General features: G+C 39.3%; 1 protein-coding gene across 1 annotated transcript; it reads left to right on the forward strand.

Moving 5' to 3' along the window:
• Positions 1 to 391: 391 nt before the first annotated feature.
• On the forward strand, positions 392 to 19,356 carry LOC145494390 (mRNA-capping enzyme-like). Its single transcript, XM_081473843.1, has 18 exons — positions 392 to 582; positions 1,951 to 2,060; positions 3,039 to 3,142; positions 4,535 to 4,623; positions 5,357 to 5,432; positions 6,392 to 6,422; positions 7,082 to 7,294; positions 8,325 to 8,425; positions 9,451 to 9,552; positions 10,423 to 10,558; positions 11,187 to 11,258; positions 11,955 to 12,035; positions 13,049 to 13,132; positions 13,504 to 13,572; positions 14,235 to 14,335; positions 15,323 to 15,389; positions 16,982 to 17,111; positions 17,621 to 19,356. The coding sequence occupies exons 1-18, from the start codon at positions 528 to 530 to the stop codon at positions 17,746 to 17,748; spliced, it is 1,749 nt and encodes a 582-aa protein (XP_081329969.1). The 5' UTR covers positions 392 to 527; the 3' UTR covers positions 17,749 to 19,356.
• Positions 19,357 to 19,413: the final 57 nt, after the last annotated feature.

The raw sequence follows: 19,413 nt of genomic DNA on the forward strand, positions 1-19,413 counted from the left end.
TGTCTGCAGCTTAGGTTCTTTCCTGGTGTAGAACTTTTGTGCTTGAGTAATGGCCAATCAGAGTGACTTAACATGTCATAAACCTACCCCATCATTTTGGAATTTTTTTCAACCTGGGATCCTCTTTCAAACAAAAATTATTAAAATCTATGGCCCGTAAACACCAACACAGCTGGCCAGCTCAAAACCATGCCCCGATTAATTGGCACGGCACCTACCTCCCCGCTTCCCACACGCTGCGCTGGCGCTACCATTCAAGAACCAGGCATAAAAAATAGGGACAGAACAGAACATTTGTTATATTGTGCTCAGCGATCGCTTCCGGATCGGACCGTCCGGCAACGTTTCGACGTGAGGGGAATGGTAACTAGTATAGCTGCATCACAGCGAGGCGATAAAACATGGCTTCCGAAAATAGGCCGAAGAAGGAAGCTGGGAAAGTCCGCCGGAAAATGACTTCATTTAAGCAATGATTTTGTGAAAACTCGTTGAAAAGCGCGGAAAACTGTAAAGGAAGAGTTGAAGTAATGTCTGTACCACCACGATGGCTGAACTGCCCCAGGAAAAGTCAAGTAATCGCAGGTTTGTTAAAGAATACTGTACACAAAAAAACTGTTTTGAAGAGTATTGTTACTGCGCGTTCTCTGTTTTAAATGTCAATAAATTGGAATCAGTGGGTATTTAATAAAGAAGATCACAGGAAGAAAGAGGAACAATGCGCTTCATCTATATTAATTTTAATGATAACAATGCTTTGTGAAATTTGCACACTTCTTGTTATGTTCTTTAACATTAATCTTGCCTCTTTCGAGTAGAGTGAATCTAAGCTGTGAAATAAGTGACTAGTGTGAAATAAGCTTAATCCAAACGAATCGAAAGAAAACAATAGAATTATTAGCTCTAACATTATCTTATTGTGTGGCGGTTAACTATTTCGTGGTGTAAGTAAAATCACTCAGGTTGACTATCAAGTGCTGTCATTATATTTTGATGCGGCATTATAATTGCTATGCGTTGTCTTTTGTTTTTATCATTCTACGTTATTTTTGTCTGGAGCATGCAAGGAATCCAAGTTTTTCATCCCCCCTCTTCATCAAACCATTCACAAATAGAAGTGAGATCCTCAAAAGCAGTTAGTAAAATGCAATAAAATACAATGCAATAAAAGTATACTTTAAAATGCAATATAGTTTTGATTTATGATAATTTTATTTTCCTTTTGTTCCTGTGTCCCTAATTAGCGAATAATGCACTAGGATTTGTATTGACACTTAAACAATACAGAATACATAGAGCTATGAAATTTCTCTGTGAGTGTTCTAAAATATTTCACAAGTAAGTGCTCCGAATGAGTGAAATATTTTCCAATAAGAGAAATTTCCTATCTCCAGCGGCCTTGTAATGTTCTATTTATAATATAAACACCAATGAAATACCAAACCATTTCACTTTTGCCAGTAAAGGTGCAATTAATTATGTAACCATAGCAACGATGATCTTTTCACTTATGAAAAATTTTGTCTCTCTAAGCAACCTTGCAATGTTGGTGAGCTTTTGCACAAAAACTTGATATCTTCACACGTGTAAATAACATGTTACCTTAGACATAGACATAGTTTATTTTACTTGAACAACACAGTCTCACTTTCATAAGTGAAAAGATCATTGTTGCTATGGTTACATAATAAATCACACCTTGCCTGGCAAAGTGAAATGGTTTGGTATTTTGTTAGGGTTTATATCATAAATAGAGGTACTGATTAACTGACAGTTTTTTTGGGGGGGAATGGGTGACATCATTGTAGTATTTTGGCTGTTACTTGGTGGTTGTTATTTACAGGTTGTGGGCAATTTTGCTGGAACCTCATGATTATTATGAGGTTATATTCTGACCTATCAACCTGAGAAAATTATGATTAATGTCAAACACTTTTTGAATATTTCTTTCAGACAAATTTCTTGCATTCAAGACACCATTAGGACCCCGTTATGATGACGAAATCCCTGAGGCAAACCGATTTCAACTGCCTATGTTGTTTGCATACCTTCAGTCATTAAAGGTTAGAGTGTCCTATGTTTTAAGTGAGAGAGATGGATGAGACAGTTGAGGGCTTAAGTTGATGCTTAATCCCGACTGGCTCTCCACTCTTGCCACTTTACTCCGGTTTCTTTAGGATGATCGGCAGCAAGAAATATAATTGCTTCTTTTCCCACAGGGGATCAGCAATCTGTCAGGTTGCCCCAACAATCCCCAAGTACTAACTCAGGGTAAACTGTCTTTCCCTAGAACACAATGCAATGATCTTGATCAGGAGACCTTGACTCCTTGATCAGGAGACCAGTGCACTAATGATTAGGCCACTGTGCATGAGTTTTAGTGTTAGGGCTAGGACTGATAGTAGGCTACGGCTATTGGTAGTGGTAAAGTTAAAGTTCAGGGTTAGAGGTATTTTGTAGGATTGGCGTTAATAACATGGTTTAGGGCAAGGGCTAGGGCTAGCAGTAGTGGGAGGGTTCAAGTTAGGGGTTAAGGGCATTTTGTAGTGGTCGGGTTTAGGGCTAGGGCTGGTGGTAAGATTTAGGGTTAAGTTTGTACCAATCCTCAGCAAAGTGTTATGGCCACCTGGGTAATTAGTAGCAGAGTGTCCTTGGTTTGTACCTGTGTCCCATCCAGGGGGAGTAGAAGTACATGTAATCCTGGTCTCTTGATCAGGGGTTTCATTAATGTTTTCAGCAAGAGGGCAACTGGGTTTCACCAGAAAGCAAAACTTTTTTAACTAAACATTTTTTATTATAAGAAAAACCTTCCTCTGGATGGCAAAATTATCCTCACAGCTGGTCAATTTGTCCAGTGCCTGGCCCTTAATGAAACCTCTGCTCTTGATGCTATGGAGACTGAATAAGATCTTATGGCACTGTTTACTTTGCAATTGAGTGTTCAGGTGAAGAATAGTCTAATTTTTCCAACTCCAGGAAACCAAAGGCAAACTATTCAGTAAAATGACTTGCATTCATTTGTTTGAATTTAAATTTTTCAGGTAAGATTTCGCTTGATCATAGACCTAACAAACACAGATCGCTTTTACGACAAAGGAGAGGTGGAAAAGGCGGGAATCCATCATGTCAAGATGCAGTGCAAGGGGTTTGTAAACAATACTGGCATTGTGTATAATTTTTTGTGTATGTAGTAGATGTAACTGAGGAACTTGTCCCTCTGCTTCCTCTTGTTATTGAAAAAAGGAAGGCACATTGGTCCCGCTCCATAATTTAGAGTAGGAAAGGACACATGGGGTGCTTACCATTTAGCCAAAAACTCTGAAAATTTTGGTTGTAAGTCAAATGGAACAGAAATTTTCTGCGATATCGGTTTGGAAATTCTAGACTACCTCCAGAGTAGTCCTCTTTTTCTGTTCAGAACGGACCGGTGGAAATATCTTTACCATTTGCTAAATTTGCCAGTTTCCAGTCTCTCATTAGCCTAAAACAATAATTATTACAGTAAACACCCGCATATAAGAACACACAATTTCAGAGGTCAGACTGATTGTGTTCTTATTTATCGGATGCTTAGTGAAAAATCAGCCTCAGGATGTTCTTAAATGTTCTTAAATTTTTTTAAATTCAGTGCTGTACAGCATAAAAAATGTTGCTAGAAATTTTTATCATGTTTTTGGACAATTACATAAATTGATGGAACAATAGTTAAAAACCTAATGTTCAAATAGGTCTACTGTAATCAGTAATGTAACAAAACAGTAACAAGAAGGGTGTATGTATAGTTCTGTAGATATTCTGAAGAGAACAAAGGTGCCCAAAACTTAGCTAATACCATTGGTCAGCAGGTGTGTTTATGGTAATTTGTGTAATTTTGACACCCTTTCCATTTTATAAGAACACTATTTTTTTTCCAGGCTGATATTGTTCTTATAAAAGTGGTGCTTTATTTGCCAAATTTCAGCCTGATGTTCTTAATCCATGTGTTCTTATATGCGGGTGTTTACTGTATGGCAAATTAAATTATAAATGTAAGCACCATCTTGTTCTGTTGATTTGCTGATTTTGAAAAAACCCTTACTATCATTGAACGGCCATCCCAACTGCTTTATTCTCACAGAAAAATGGTAAGCACCCATGAACTCCACGCCATTTATGGAGCAACAAAGGCTCATTTACACTGTAGCCCCCTTATCCCCTCCCATTGAACAACTCTGGAACCATCACTGGTGAATCAATCAATAATAATTACCGATTCAGAGAATGAATTGTTCATTGGTTTTGTAGTTACAGAAAATATCCATACCTCCTGCATGGAAGGAATTTTTTCTAAGTCACACCCTACCCCTCTAGAAATATTTCCAATTAAGCTTCATTCAGGTTTTGAAATTTTTTGGTCTTAGAGAACCCCTCATCCCCCTCAGGAAATTCCAAACGAGGCGGGGATGGGGTTGTAGATATTTTCTGGAACAGTTTGAATGGTTAACTCCAATCATGATCACTTAACATTAAACTTGTTTTTTTCTGATCTCTTGGAAAGGCATGGGGAAGCACCCTCAAGAGAGCAAGTTGATCTTTTTATCAGAATGTGCGACCGTTACTTCAGCCAAAACCCAGGAGAGTTGATAGGTTTGTAGATCTACAGTTAGCTCGTGTAGTAATTGATAGTTTCTTCTTCTGCTGTGGTTCTGGATTTTTCTTTAAGCCATTCACTTGACCTGCCTTTTTCTTTGACTTAACAAACCACACCCAAGAATGTGCATCTACCAGTTGCTCGATAGCATTCACGTAGGTGCCAAGCTAGATGCAAATAATAATGGGACCATTAAGTCAAACCTATTACACCTTTTACGACATAATTACGAGACTTACTACTTGAAAGTGCTGCTCAATAGCTCTTAATTGAATGGTCACACACTAGGGCTTCATCCACAGACTTAAACGTTAGAACCACCTTGAACAACATAATAAACAGTAATACATGAAAGTACTGCTCAACAGCTTTCATTTGAATGGTCACACACTAGGGTTTCATCCACAGACTTGACAGTTAGAACTTCTATAGCATAATGAACAGTACCACATGAAAGTACTGCTCAACATCTTTCAATCGAATGGTCACACACAAAGGAGTCATCAACTAAATTGTAGATGTTAGAAGAAATGGTTTGACCTATTTAAGTCTCCTTTATTCGAGCTTGTTCATAACACAGACACATGCCAACAGGTGTACCATCCTGTAAATAAACCCCACTTGTAATCACAATTACCCTTAGTGACAAAACATTGTTGGCATTTATTGAGTGGGATTTTTATTTTGTATTTCTTGAAACAAAAAGAGTGATTTTTTCTTTGTGTATAGGTGTTCACTGTACTCATGGTTTCAACAGAACAGGCTTTTTAATCATCGCTTACCTTGTAGAAAGGGATGATTGGAGGTAAGCGTTTGTTTGAGGACAGTGTTACGAAATCATTGTATCTTGAGCAATCAGGCAAAACAGCTCATTGACAAGCATTTTACTTTCACTATGAAAATCACCAAACTGTGGAATGAGCCCAAATTTTTGTACATCAAACACTTCCACTTTCTTTCGCTGACCTGCCCACCTTTTTTCATGTCGTTGTGAGTTGACTGTAGGGGAAGTTCAAACTAAAGGTGGAGAAAGAGAAAGAAGCAGATAAATGTGTTAAAACTAAACAAAAATAATTAATTTTAACACATTTATCCATTTCTTTCCCTCTCTTGCAACTCACGACAACACAAATGAATGTGGGCAAGTCAAAGTGGAAGTGGTTGATGTACACAAATTTGAACTCATTTCACAGTTTGGTGATTTTTGTTGTAATATTATAATGATTATATCAGTTCAGATTTCTAATGTAAATTGTCACTGTACAAGCATCACTGAATGGGTCTTTTTGTGCAAATCAAGATCAAATGTAACACAGTCTGTGCTGGTTTCAAAATACTTCTGCCCTGCCGACTCTTCACATTCTTCACAACTTCCACTTGCCATTTGCAAAGAGTAGGAGTGGCGAATGGTCCTTCAAAAAAAAATTGGTCTTGCAAAATTTTCATTGAAGTTTACTTAAACTTATTTTTGAGTGATTATGTGTGTCTTGCGGTCTCGATTTTTTAAAAGGCTAAGAAAGTCTTGAAGTACCAAATGAATTTTTTAAAATAAAATTATTGTAATGATGTCTGAATGTCTAGAACCTGATCATCTTGGGCTTGCAGTTAACACATCTCGGGTTTGCAAAGGAAAGAGCCAGTCTTGCCTTCTGACAAAGTCTCACATTTACCATTCACTGCCTGTTAGAGTAGAAACGGATGGTACTTTTGCATTTCTTTTTAAGATTAATAATTATTGTATTTTGTTTTCTTGTCTTTGCTCAGTGTTGAGGCAGCAGTACATTGTTTTGCACAGGTTTGTGTTAATTTGAATTTGAAATAAAACTGGAGGTAAAAAAATGCAACTTATTCTAAGAAGCACATGTTCCCTTTTACCTAAAGAATTACGGGCTAAAAACTTAAATTTAAGAACTTTTAAGTGAAAAACATTCCAGTATTTGTTAGAGCAAGACAGAATACATCATAAATGTAGTGTTTAGTTAATGGTTGTTATTGTTGTAACCAAATTTTCCATTTTAGTTTTTAATATTTTTTATTGCTAACACCATTTGAAATATTTTTGTCAACTGCACATAGGTTTATACCAGCTGTCTTTATATTTAAATTCAGGTTATCTATTTTTTGCAGTATAAATAAAGTATACAACACGCTGATCACTCAGGGTGGCCGAGTGGTCAGCTTGATGGACTTACAATCCAGCAGTCCCGGGTTTGAGTCCCACTATGAGCACTACCTGGATTTGTTTCTCGGTAGCCCTAAGTTCAAATCCTTGGCCACGCTTGTAAAAAGCCAACTGTTTTGCCTCTGGCCAGTTGGTATTCTTAATAATGTTATGTTCAATTTGAATTATTTGTTTCAGTTGTTTGCTATTATGTTGTTCTTATTTTTTTGCATTTATTATTGTTATTTAGTGTAAATTTGATATTGACTTGTAATGTTTCTATTGTTTTGCAGTGTCGCCCTCCTGGTATCTACAAAGCACACTATTTACAAGACCTTGCCAATCGTTATGGAGACCCAAAGGAAGCGATGGCTGCTCCTGAGTTACCAGACTGGTGCCTTGAGGAGGAGGAAGGGCACAGTGACAATGAAGAACAGAATGGTGGTGCTTTGGAAGCAGCAAGTCGCCCAAGTAGGAAAAGACCCAAGTGGGACCCTAGATTAAAGGTTTGTGTCATGCTTATCCTCACGGCTGGTGTTGGCCATCCCTCTTAGAGAGTTAGGTCCTTGGCAAGAGGAAATGCTGGTCCTGGAGACCTTTGACTTGATAAAATTGTTCAATATGAGCTTACAGATTTTAACAAAGGGATTTTAAAACAGACTGAAGTACAGTTCTGGCCAGAAAACTGAAAATTATCTCAGTAATAACTACTTATTAACTGAGAGTGAGGTCTTTATGGGAAAATCTCAAATCAAGACCTTGCTGTATACGGCAATGCCAAGGTTTGAGATTTTCAAGTAGAGACCAAACGTTTGAGGTTAATTAGTTGTTTGTTATATGTCCGTTTGCTTTGCTTTGGTTTTGCAGGCCCGCAATTGGCCTGTGGGCATTACAGGAGAATAATGCCCTAGAATTAGCCAATCAGAGCACATGTTATATTGGCTACAGACACAAGCCATATAATAAATCTGTTTTTATTAATGCCGACTTATTTACTTAAGGGAGGCATGGTGGCCTCGTGGTTAGCGCACTCGTCTCTGGATTGAGCGGTGTGGGTTTGAGCCCTGGCCGGGGACATTCTGCTGTGTTCTCGGGCAAGACACTTTACTCTCACAGTGTCTCTCTCGACCCAGGTGTATAAATGGGTACTGGCGAATCTGATATGCTAGGGGTAAACCTGCGATGGACTAGCATCCCATCCTGTGGGGAGTAGAAATACTCCTGGTCACGTTATGCTACAGATTGAATTAAATGGAGATCAGCAACGGCCTTATGAGCCACTTGGGTTGCGCGCATTATAACATTAACTGGTCGGTCTCAAACTTAAACCCTTCAATAAGAGCTTACAGATCTTAACAATGGGATTTTAAACAGCAGTACAGTTCTGGCCAGTAAACTAAATATTTTCTCAGAAAATCTTTGTAAATGTCCACTTATCTACTCAATGTATGGATCCTGTGTGGGTCTTTCCCTAACTTTTATTTTGAACTCAACAACCCACTTATTATTGTGCATGTCATGTTCATCTTGCTGCAGGAAGCAAAGTTCATGGATGAAGTAGAAGGCATAGAAGTTGTACATTCACCAAAGAGAGAAGAAATCCAAGAAATATGTGAAAAAATGTGCTCATGGGAAAGGTAACCTTTGTTGTAAGAGTTATATAACAGTTACTGTAGTAAAACAAAGTGGTTAGATTTTTGTCTTAGTCTGCATTTTTTTAAGGTTCATTATAAAAACAAACTACCAAAGGTACTATTTTTATTTTAAATTATTTAAAATTCCCTGAAACTGTGTTTAAAGTCAATTAGCACTGAGACAACACCCACTTAAAAAGTAGAAGTTAGTCACTATGTCCTTCAGACTTGAAAATTAGAACAACCTAAGTGTAATAAACAGTACCACGTGAAAGAACTGCTCACAAGCTTTCAATTGAATGGTCACACACTAGGGTTTCATCCACACATGTAAAAGTTAGAACCACTTTGTCCATCATAAACAGTACCACATGAAAGGACTGCTCAGTAGCTTTCATTTAAATGGTCACACACTAGGGCTTCATCCACAGAGGTAAAAGTTAGAACCACCTTGTACAGCGTAATAAAGATGTACCACATGAAAGCACTGCTTGATAGCTTTCATTTGAATGGTCAATGACTAGGGTTTCATCCACAGATGTAAACGTTAGAACCACCTTGTACAGCATAATAAACAGATATGAAGACATGATTGATCACTGCAGTGATACACACAAGTAAAGCAGTTGTGAAATTTAAGTCTGAAAAAAACGGGAACAGGATTTAATTTCACAACTGCCTTAGTTGTGTGTATCACTGTGATGATCAATCATGTCTTCATATCTTTCTCCACAGTTCAAATATATCGTTTTTAATATATTCAATTGCATTCATCAGCATCTATGGGTATATTACGAACTCACAACATGACCAGCCCCCAGTTTGCTTGATAGCTCAGTTGGTAGAGCACCGCACCGGTATCGCAGAGGTTATGGATCCCATTCAGGCCTGCATTTTTTTCAGGCTTTAATTTCACAACTACCTTAGTTGTGTGCATCACTGCGATGATCAATAAATTATTATGTCTTTATATAATAAACATTGCCACATGAATGTACTGCTCAAATGTTTTCATTTTTATCTGGCAGTGGTGGGTTTCCAGGAAGCCAGCCAGTCTCAATGGATGTCCAGAACATTAAACTGCTTCACGAGAAACCTTACAGAGTAAGCTGGAAGGCAGATGGTGTCAGGTTGGTCTATTTACTGATTGAAATCTAGATTCTTCTTATTTAGTGTAATAGACTTTTTTACTGTCAGTTTTGAGAATTTGTTGGTTAATCACCGTGTAATGTTCCCCCAGGGGAGGGATTCCCATAAGAAAAGGTCAGGGATGCTCATCAGAAAATTTGAATTAAACCCGTAAAGGAAGCCAATCTGGGTGTGGCTCGAATTTTATTTGACCCCTAAAAGATACCATTTCAAATGGAATAGGCTCAATTACCAGCTGATGTTGAGCAAAGTTGAGGAAAGAAGCCCACTCTAGTAGACTGGACTCAAGATACTGGTTGAAATCAAGCCTAAAAACTGAAATTAGAGCATTTTTTAAAATTATAATTGAATTTCTTCGAGTGCACCCCGAAAGATACTTTGGTAGCTAAAAATAGCGGCATTTTGTCATGAACACCATAAGTGAGACCAGAATCCTTGATTTATACCCCTAAGCGAGACGACGAGCACCCTCAATCTTTTCATATGGGACTCCCCCCAGGATGTCCCCTTGTGGAAGAACTTGTTAAATTTTTTTTTTGCTTGGCTACTTGATGTGTGCAAGAGAGGATAAAATGATGTTCAGTGGCGGATCCAGACCTTGAGCTAAGGGGGGGGGGGGGCCCAGTTTTGTTTTGCTTGCCTTCCTTCTGTGATTTCTTCTTTTTTTATCCAAAATAAGGTGGGGAGGGGGGGGGGACTGAGCCCCCCAGGCCCCTCCCCTAGATCTGCCACTGATGTTGAAAGAAAATCTCTTGCTATAACTGAAAAAGTTGCCCTAAGAACATTGTTAAAGGCAGACCTCTCTCTACTCCACCTCAAAGAGTTCACTGTGTTTTTTCTTTTCTTTACAGATATATGATGCTTATTTTAAGGGAACAAGAAGTATACCTAATTGACAGAGACAACAATGTGTTTGCTGCACCACAGTTTCACTTTCCGCAGCGTAAAATCCTTAAAGAGCACGTCTATGACACTTTGATTGATGGGGTAAGAGAATGTAAACATTATTAGCATCCCATTTAGACTTACCGCAAGTCAGCCATTGCTTAATCCTTCACTTATTCATCTCCCTTGAGTGAAGCAAGAGAGTAATCTTCGAGTGACGAAGTCGTGAACGCGAGCAACGTAAGGTGAAACCAACAGGGCAGGGAAGAATTATTGGAAAGGACTTTTAGAAAGTCTACATGTAATTAAAAAATAATAAAGAGTAGTAATGAGCTTGATTTGTGCGATAAGGTAGCCACAGGCATGATAACGACTGCATCATTCAAGAAGGAGCATTTCTACTACCCCCTGGATGGGGAAGGGGTTCTGCAGCAGAGTTATCCCCCAGTATGAAATTGTCAGGGGGGGGGGAGTGACTGGAGAATAAAGTGTGTTGCCTGAGAATGCAATAACAGATAATAACACAATTAATCCTGACCAACCTGGGCCACTTGACTCTGAATCCAATGCACTAAGCATAAGGCCTTTGCACGTCCTCCCTGCATGTTACATGGTGTAACTTTAGAAAAGTGGAAACTGCTTGGACTCTTTATAAATTTGATGATTAGGCATTATTATTTTACTGGTATAAGTTAATATTTCTTTTTGGTTGTTGTTGTTTATTTTGAAGGAAATGGTTCTTGACAAGGAAAATGATAAAGTACATCCGCGATACCTGGCCTATGACATCATCGTATTCCAGGTAAATTTCCTTTTTCAGGAGTCTGATATGCTACCAGAGAGGCACAGAGAGAATTTAACCCTTTACCCCCTAAGGTGAACGGAAGTTTTTCCTAAATCAGCAAATAAAGACTCTGCACTTGTGTACAATATACCATTTGAAAGCCACTGATCAGCTTTTTTAAGAACTGACATCAGCAGCTATGAAGGAGGTCGTCATTTTGAGAGGAATTGCTTTAAACAGTGAAACTGGAAAATTCCAACATGTATCAACTCTCAAATATCATAGGTATACCCCTAAACTATAGCTTATTTAGCAGGTCTTAGTATATAGCTTGATATGCAACAAGTCTTGCATTCCATGTGCATCTCAAAAATGAAATTGGAAACTTTTGGAGGTGGTCAACCATGTCTTAGTTAGGAGGGGGTCACAATTTTATGCCTTCAATGAGCAGATCTTCACAAGACAATTTTTGTGGCACAAATTCATAGGAATCTCACAAATATTCAATCAAATCTCTCAGATATTGTGTGCCAAATGGCACTCTTGCGGGGTAAAGGGGGTGTTGTCAAGGTCACAACGCAAAGATCTCAGCCAGGGTTTGATTTCAGACGGTTTGATCCAGAATCCACTGCTATAACTATTGGGCCATTGCGCCTTCCTCATTTATTTATTAGCTGAAAGTTTATTTCTTAATTTCTGATTCTTTTCTAACAGGGTCAAGAAGTGGGCAAGAAAAGTCATGATATCAGAATGCTGTGCATTGAGAAAGAAATTGAGTTTGCTCGCAGCCAAGCAGTGAGTGTCATGTAGAGTTACTGTTTCTTTTCAGGATCTCTTTGTTTTTTTTTTTTTTTAAGAAAGGCAATCCTCAATTACGTTGAGACTGCTCGAACCGGGCCACTTGGAAAACAGAATTAGAACGTTACTCGAGAACAAAGGAGAGCGAACTTTTTCTCAAATAAACCAACTACATTGAAGAATACGAACAATAGATCTTAACAAAATTGAAAACTCAACAAAGTGCGAGGAGTTGCGAACCTCTCAGGAAACTTTGCCATTTGTTAATTGGCTAGGTTCAATCCTAAATTTTGTATGCTTTTCAACGGTTTCGGTTAAGTTGTCGCAAAATGAGTTTTCAAGCTAAATATTTCAAGCGAGATTTATAATCATGATAATTTGCCGTCAGGGGGTGAATCTCTGAGAGTGTATATAACGTAGAGGAGTCGATAGTTTTTATATTTTCACGTCAAATAGACCGTTACTTGCCGTCACTTGAAGTTAACAGTCCTTTGTTCTCAGTTAACGTTTTGATTGGTTAGATTTCTTCCAGGCAGCCCAGCTCGAGTAGTAGCACTGTTGTTAATGAAGATTCCCTGGATGACAGGATGTTCTTCAAGCTTAAAACATAGTCACCACTGCCTCATTCGTATGGTTCTTTGCCACTCATTGCTCGTTTTTCCCGTTGGTACACTGGTTTATGTTATGTGGCTATCATTAGAGAAGAACTACCAGCCATACAGACATGGCATTAACTTGTGGGTCATGATCAAACTACAAATTCTTCCTATTGAATGTCATACATTACTTTAAATGTCAGTTCTGAGAATTTAGTAGTACATCAAGATTATCCTCAGTTTGATGGTCCTTATATTCTCATTACCTGTCTCCTTGCAAATGTATTGAAATTGTAAGAGAAATAAGATTTTTATCCATTTTGTAAATCCTATTGCTGTGATTTTTATATATTTTAAACAAATAAATATAGAAAGTCAGATAAATCTTAAGGTGTTTTATTGTTGTTCCTCTAGGCTCAGCAAGGACTACTGGACAAGTCAAGGGAGCCGTTTAGTATAAGAGCAAAGAAATTCTTTCCAGTGGAGAAAACAGAATGGGTAGGTAATTTTAATATTTATTTTCTGTCGAAAGTTAGTGGGGCGACCATGAAACTATAAAATAAATAAATTTCAATATTTAGAGAGGAAGATGCGGGTCCTCTCTCCTGGTCGAACTGGAATTTTGAAGATGTTGGTTTTTGTGGAGGAAGGAAAACAGGAGAACCCGGAGGAAAACCTTCGGAACAAGGCGAGAACCAACAACAAACTCAACCCATTATGGCACCGGGCCAGAATCGTGGGATGCAAGCGCTCTCACCACTGCGCCATCCCTGCTTAAATACTTAATCGAAAGATTGGCGGCGATTCAGCCCGTCTTATTGTAGTTTTGATTTTATTTCACTTTCTGTTTTGTTTTGTTTGTTTTTAAGGTTTTAGAGAGCTGGAGTCCTAAACTAAGCCACGAAAATGACGGTTTGATATTCAACCCGGCAGAAGAGGTAGATTAAAGAAGCTCAAACACGTACTTTAATGTCCTTATTGTTCAATATGTTCCAACCGCCACCTAAAATATAAAACAAGACATGAATTTATTTGTTGACATTTTCAACGCTTTGCGTCGCTTTGAACTTGGAATTTCCTTCTTTGAATGAAACTCCGCATTTAATTTCAGCTGTTGCAACTGTGTAATCCATCTTGCTAACTTTCCCCCCGCATTTCTTTGTCGTCCTTTGAAAATTACAACTGCGACCCCGGGGAATTTTGAAAACAACGTTTTCACTCTGAAAACGCATCAAATGTTTTCCGTCCACACTACGCCGGAGAAATTTGAAAACTCAACAATCAACGGTCAGTTTGGATTTGTGTTTGAGGAAAACTCGGCTGGGAAATCACATAATTATTGTAAAGTCATCGTTTTCGAAAAGCTCCTTTTTCCTGACGGATTAGTGTGGACGGTAGGCTTAACCGTAGAAATAAAGCTGCGTTTTCAAATTCCTCCGGTGTAGTGTGTGTACGGGGCCTTAGTTCTCTCTGCACAATCGGCTTATTGATAAACATTTCTCGCAGAGGAGAAAGATTATATCGATTCGAACACTCGTTAGTTACGTGTACAAAGTTGATTTTTTAAAACTTGCCAGGTTTTTTTTCTTTCTCTTCGCAGCCATATTCTCCCGGCCAAAGTCCTGAAGTACTAAAATGGAAACCACATACGCTTAACTCAGTGGATTTCGTGCTTAACATAAGAACAGTAACGCAAGAAGGGTATGTTCAGGGGTGGGGTGGGGGATCTGCTTATTTTAGCCATGTAAGGGTGAAGTATTTTAGATCTTTTGATCTGAAGTTCGATCACTCATTTTGCTATTTTGGTCTGAAATTGGTTGTGATTTTTAAGGACATCATAATATGTAGAGCATGTTTGCGTAAAGGCGATATATATTTTTGACAGTCAAATAGAAGCCTTTTTTGTCAGGAGCAAAAATAACTAAAATAACTCTTGTGTAATTGCTATGAAACTCATACTTTCCCCTTAACTTAAACATACACAGAGTAAAGCACTCGCCAAAATGACTTGCAAGTAGTCGCGAGTAGTGAAATACGAATTTGCGTTGCCCGTTCAACGCTGCAGCTCGCTACAATCCATCTTAAAGCGGGGTTACCGCCGTCACGTTACGCCCGTCAGCGGGCGTGAACTTTAATGGCTTTTCGCGGGCAAAATAAAATACAGGAAATGTACGGGCGGCTTGCGTCTGCGAAAAAATTAAAGTATAACGCGATGCCAAGCCCTCCATACATTGTACGCGCGTAAAGCCATTACAATTCACGCCCGTTGATGGGTGTTATAAAAGAAATAACCGAGACATTGGAAATCCCGTTCGAGACTTGTTCTTTGCGTTGTAAAAGCAACATGAACGAGTTGTGTTTGCTCTAGTTCCGCTCACGCGTATCCCTGCAATCCATCGTAGGAAAAAAGATGGCGGCTCTACATTTTACCCCAATGCTTTGCGAACCCAACACAGCCTGAAAGGCACAAAGAAAGCCAAATGTTTTACAATATTTGTCACTGTACTAAGGACATTAAGTAGCCTAGGTTTTAAGACTTTGTAACTCTTCTGTACGTTTTTATGAACGTTGTTAAGATTTTCGTGCGCTAAGAACTATGGGTAAATGTACCAGTCGCCATCTTCAGTTTTTTCCTACGGAGGATTAATCCTGTTCAAAATATTAAGTTCTGCTGTGCTGTTGTTTCAGTTGTATCCCTCAATCAATTGGCGCACTCATGGTCGGTGGTTACGATAAACCATTCGCTGCCATCAAGGTTTGTTAGTGTTTTGTTTCTGTCGTACTTGGCTTTCTAGGACGGGACGGGACGGGACGGGTACACTGAAAGAGGCTAGGTGCTTGGTATCGGCTTGAAGTAGAGAGCTTAATTAAGCAAACCACGACGGCAACGGCAACGAGAAAGCCACCGAACAAGGGGTTCAAGGAGCAGCACAATGGCTCAAACCCAGCTGGTCTGGAGTGCGCCCTAAATGCCGACTTGTATTCTATTACTATCTGGTTAAATGATAACAAACTCACTCTTAATGTTGATAAGACCAAAACAATGCTTATTGGTAGCGATTCCAAGTTGCGCAAGTTAAACAGTCTCTCGGTTTCTGTTCTTGATAATCAACTCGATAGTGTTAGAAGTTTTAAATACCTAGGGGTCGTATTATCCTCTAACTTTACCTGGACCGAACATGTGGAACATGTGACATCTAAAGTGAACCAGAGACTAGGTCTTTTGCGTAGGATTAAGCACTTGTTGCCGTATAATGCACGCCTTCTTTATTACAATAGCCTTGTTCTTCCAATCTTTGATTATGCTGATCTGGTATGGGGCGATAAGGATAACGCTGTTTTAATGAACAACCTGCAGGTGTTGCAAAACAAGGCGGCAAAACTTGTTCTAAATAAACCATTGTATTCTTCTGCAACCGATGCTCTCAGTCAGCTTGGCTGGTTAAATTTAAATCAACGCAGGCACTTCCATCGCTGCTTCTATGTTTATAAATGTGTGAATGGAATTACATCTCACAAATTGGAATTATCTAGAAATAGCGATGTCCATAGATATAACACTCGCTCCAAAGATCATCTTAGACTTCCAACAGTAAAACGGAACTGGGGTATACAGAGAACTTGTTATCGTGCCTTTAAAGACTGGAATGCCTTGGACAGTGACTTGAAGAACTCTGACACCATATGTCAGTTTAAAAGTAATTTTTTTTTAAATCTATCAGTCTATAATTTACTTTTGTATTTTTGATATATTTTTTTAATTTGTGTATTTATTTTTTAATAATTTAATGTTATTTTGGATCGGGACCTTTCTGTAGATCACCTACGGGTGAGAAAGCTTCCCGGTAAAATATCATCATTTATCATTGCTTGAGCTCTCTACTATAACAGTTCAAAAACGTAAAGGTCAGCACACATGCGGGGACTAGCCCCTGCGACTCGTCCCTGCAACTAGTCCCCTGAATAGTTTACACGACGGGATTGGTCGCAGGGACTTGTCCCACGAGCAGTTCACACGACGCATTTTGAGGAACAAGTCGCAGGGACTTGTCCCAAAAATTCAAACCAGTTTGAATTCGTGAGACTAGTCGCAGGGACCAAATTTTAGTCCCTGCGGCTAGATTTTGTGGCAAAAATGGCCAGTCAGTCACACGATGGGACTTATCCCCGCGACCAGTTGCAGGGAGTAGTCTCCTCGTGTGTGCCGACCTTAAAGGGCTTGCTAAAACCGTGGGATCGGTCAGTCAGTCAGTCAGTCGGTCGGTCGGTCGGTCGGTCGGCCGGCCGGTCATATTCACGCTTCGTTCTCCATTTAAACGGTTACTATAAATCATTTTTGTCCCTCAGGTAACGAAAGAGTTAAAAAACCTCAATAAGAGAGTTGTGGAATGTACTTGGGATGCTGAAAACAATCAGTGGAAATTTCTCAGAGTCCGAGAAGACAAGAGCTTTCCTAATGGCTACAACACAGCTATGAGTAAGTTGGCTTTTTATGTACAGGCGCACAGTAGGCGCACAAGAACGATGCGATGTTCACTCGAGCCGGCAAAGCTAAACTGTTCTTTGTAGTGTAATTTCTGAGAGGACGTTGTGGTGTTGTAGTAACTTCTAAGTTAAAACGCATAGACGTTTCCTCTAGCTTTGACTTTTCTGTCCTCTTGCTTTAAAAAATCTCCTACAACACGCACTAAGAAATCAGGGCACACTGACTGTTTTCGCGTGTTGTTGGTTCTTTGGTAACATCTTTTCGTGGGTTCGGGGCTGGTTACATGTTTTCCCGTTCTTGGCACCGGTTGCATATTTTCCCGCGCTTAGTATCGGTTACATAGTTTCCCGCGCTTGGCAACGGCTACATTTTTTTCCCGCACTTGGCACCAGTGGCATGTTTTCCCGCGCTAGGCACTGGTTGTATGATCTTCCGCCCTTAGAATAGGTTGCAAATACAACATGGGATTAATAAAGTGCGTTTCGTCTTTAATATTTCAGGTGTGTGCAAAAGCATTAAACAGCCAGTAACAAAGAAATGGCTTCTGGAAGTGATAGAGAAATATCGCTACCATTCCAATCGACCCAGGGACCCTAACGTCGCGTCTACGAGTCAGTCTGCGGTGTAAATATAACGGTTTAACCAATTTGTTGTTTGGATAGCCATGTTGGGTCAGATAAGAGCATTCTGAAAGCGACAGAAGCAAGTTAAAATTAGTTCGTGCAGCTTGAAACATCTGTTTTTTACCGAAATATTTAAACGCTTCGCGCTGGAAAAGCTGTAGGTAAATATGTCGCGTCGTCGACCTCTCCGACCAAGTCTTTCGTACAGGTTAAGAGGAGAACCGACGCTCGGCTCCAGCGTCTCCGACGAGGTCTTCGTGAAAGCCGAATGCAACCGACAGGGTTTACCGAAGATAAGCCGAACATCAGCTCGTCGACGCAAGCTTTTTATAGCACAAACCGCTGTACTTCTGTACTTGGAATATTCTCTTTACCACTTTCATCCTTGTGTTATTTTTAAATATTTTGAACATGCCCTCATGGTGATTTCCCTGAAATGATCACGACCGGTGTTCTCATAGCCCTCTTGTTGAATGTGTTGTACAAAGTTAAAGAGAAGTTAAAAATTAGTCACTCTGGTGGTCGCTTATAGGACAAAAAACAAAGACAAATAATTTGTAAATACATTTTACACTGTATGACTAATAATGCCGTAAATCTCGGTTGTGAGCCCACTCGCTTATTGACCTATCTGCTAACCAGACTCGAAAAATATTTCGGTTACACCCCCCCTCCCCTCCCCTCCCCGCCCCCGAAGCATACCTCGACTTCTCAAAACGGCAATTCTCTACGCAGTTAAACCTAATTCACTGAATGAACATTATACTATCACAGTGTTTTCTGCTTGCCAACCCAAGACATCTTATGAAGTTAGTATAGCCCAGGGCTTATAACCGGAGCTTTATGGTCCAGACAATGGGTCTACATGAGATCTCTCCACCAAGAGAAAACGTGATCAGCCAAAGAGGATAAGCGTAGGGTCTACGTAAGGGACAGACCAATTTTTTTTTTGTAAAGGGGGAGGGGGGGCTGGGCAATTTCCAAAAACAATTCCTGCACAGCCTAAACTGCTGAAAAAAAAATCGTGCAAAGGGAGCCATGGGAAAAAACTGAGCAAGTGCTTTCTAATATCCAGGTCCTTTTTTTTTTTTTTTTTAATCCTCGCGCAAGCTTTTACCCACCTAAACATATCATCCACAACCCGAAGTTGAGAAAAATATTTCATGCCCTAGAAAATTGCCCAAACCTCCCTCCGTCCCTAACCTTTGAAGGTGGTGTGCTTGGGTTGAAGAGTGCGGCGTTACAATGGAAACCAAAAGCAAATTCCTTATTTGGTCAGTGTAACGCCTTCCAGGATTAGCCGAGCTCAACGTTTTTGGTAGTGGTTGCTTAGCAACACGCGAAACATCTTTATTTTGTGACTGGATGAAAATCGAAGAGTTTTCATTTGACGAGAATGTAAGTTAAGATATTGAGAAGAATAAAGTAGGGACTCTTTTCCATACACTTCCCTTCATTATAAGCAACTCCCTAGGATAAGAATGTACCTTTATTAATTGAGGAAATTTTCTTGCTAGGAAAAATAAATGACGCAGGTCAAGTGTAACTTGATAATCCTTTTAAAACACTGAGAGCAAGTTAAGAACGTGCGCGTAATTCAATAAAATGAGAAAATAACAACATTTCTTTCTTTTCTTTTTTTTTAGCCTCGCTAATGAAGTCTTGATAGC

The sequence above is a fragment of the Orbicella franksi genome, chromosome 8 (assembly GCF_964199315.1).
Source record: "Orbicella franksi chromosome 8, jaOrbFran1.1, whole genome shotgun sequence".
Lineage (NCBI taxonomy): Eukaryota > Metazoa > Cnidaria > Anthozoa > Scleractinia > Merulinidae > Orbicella > Orbicella franksi.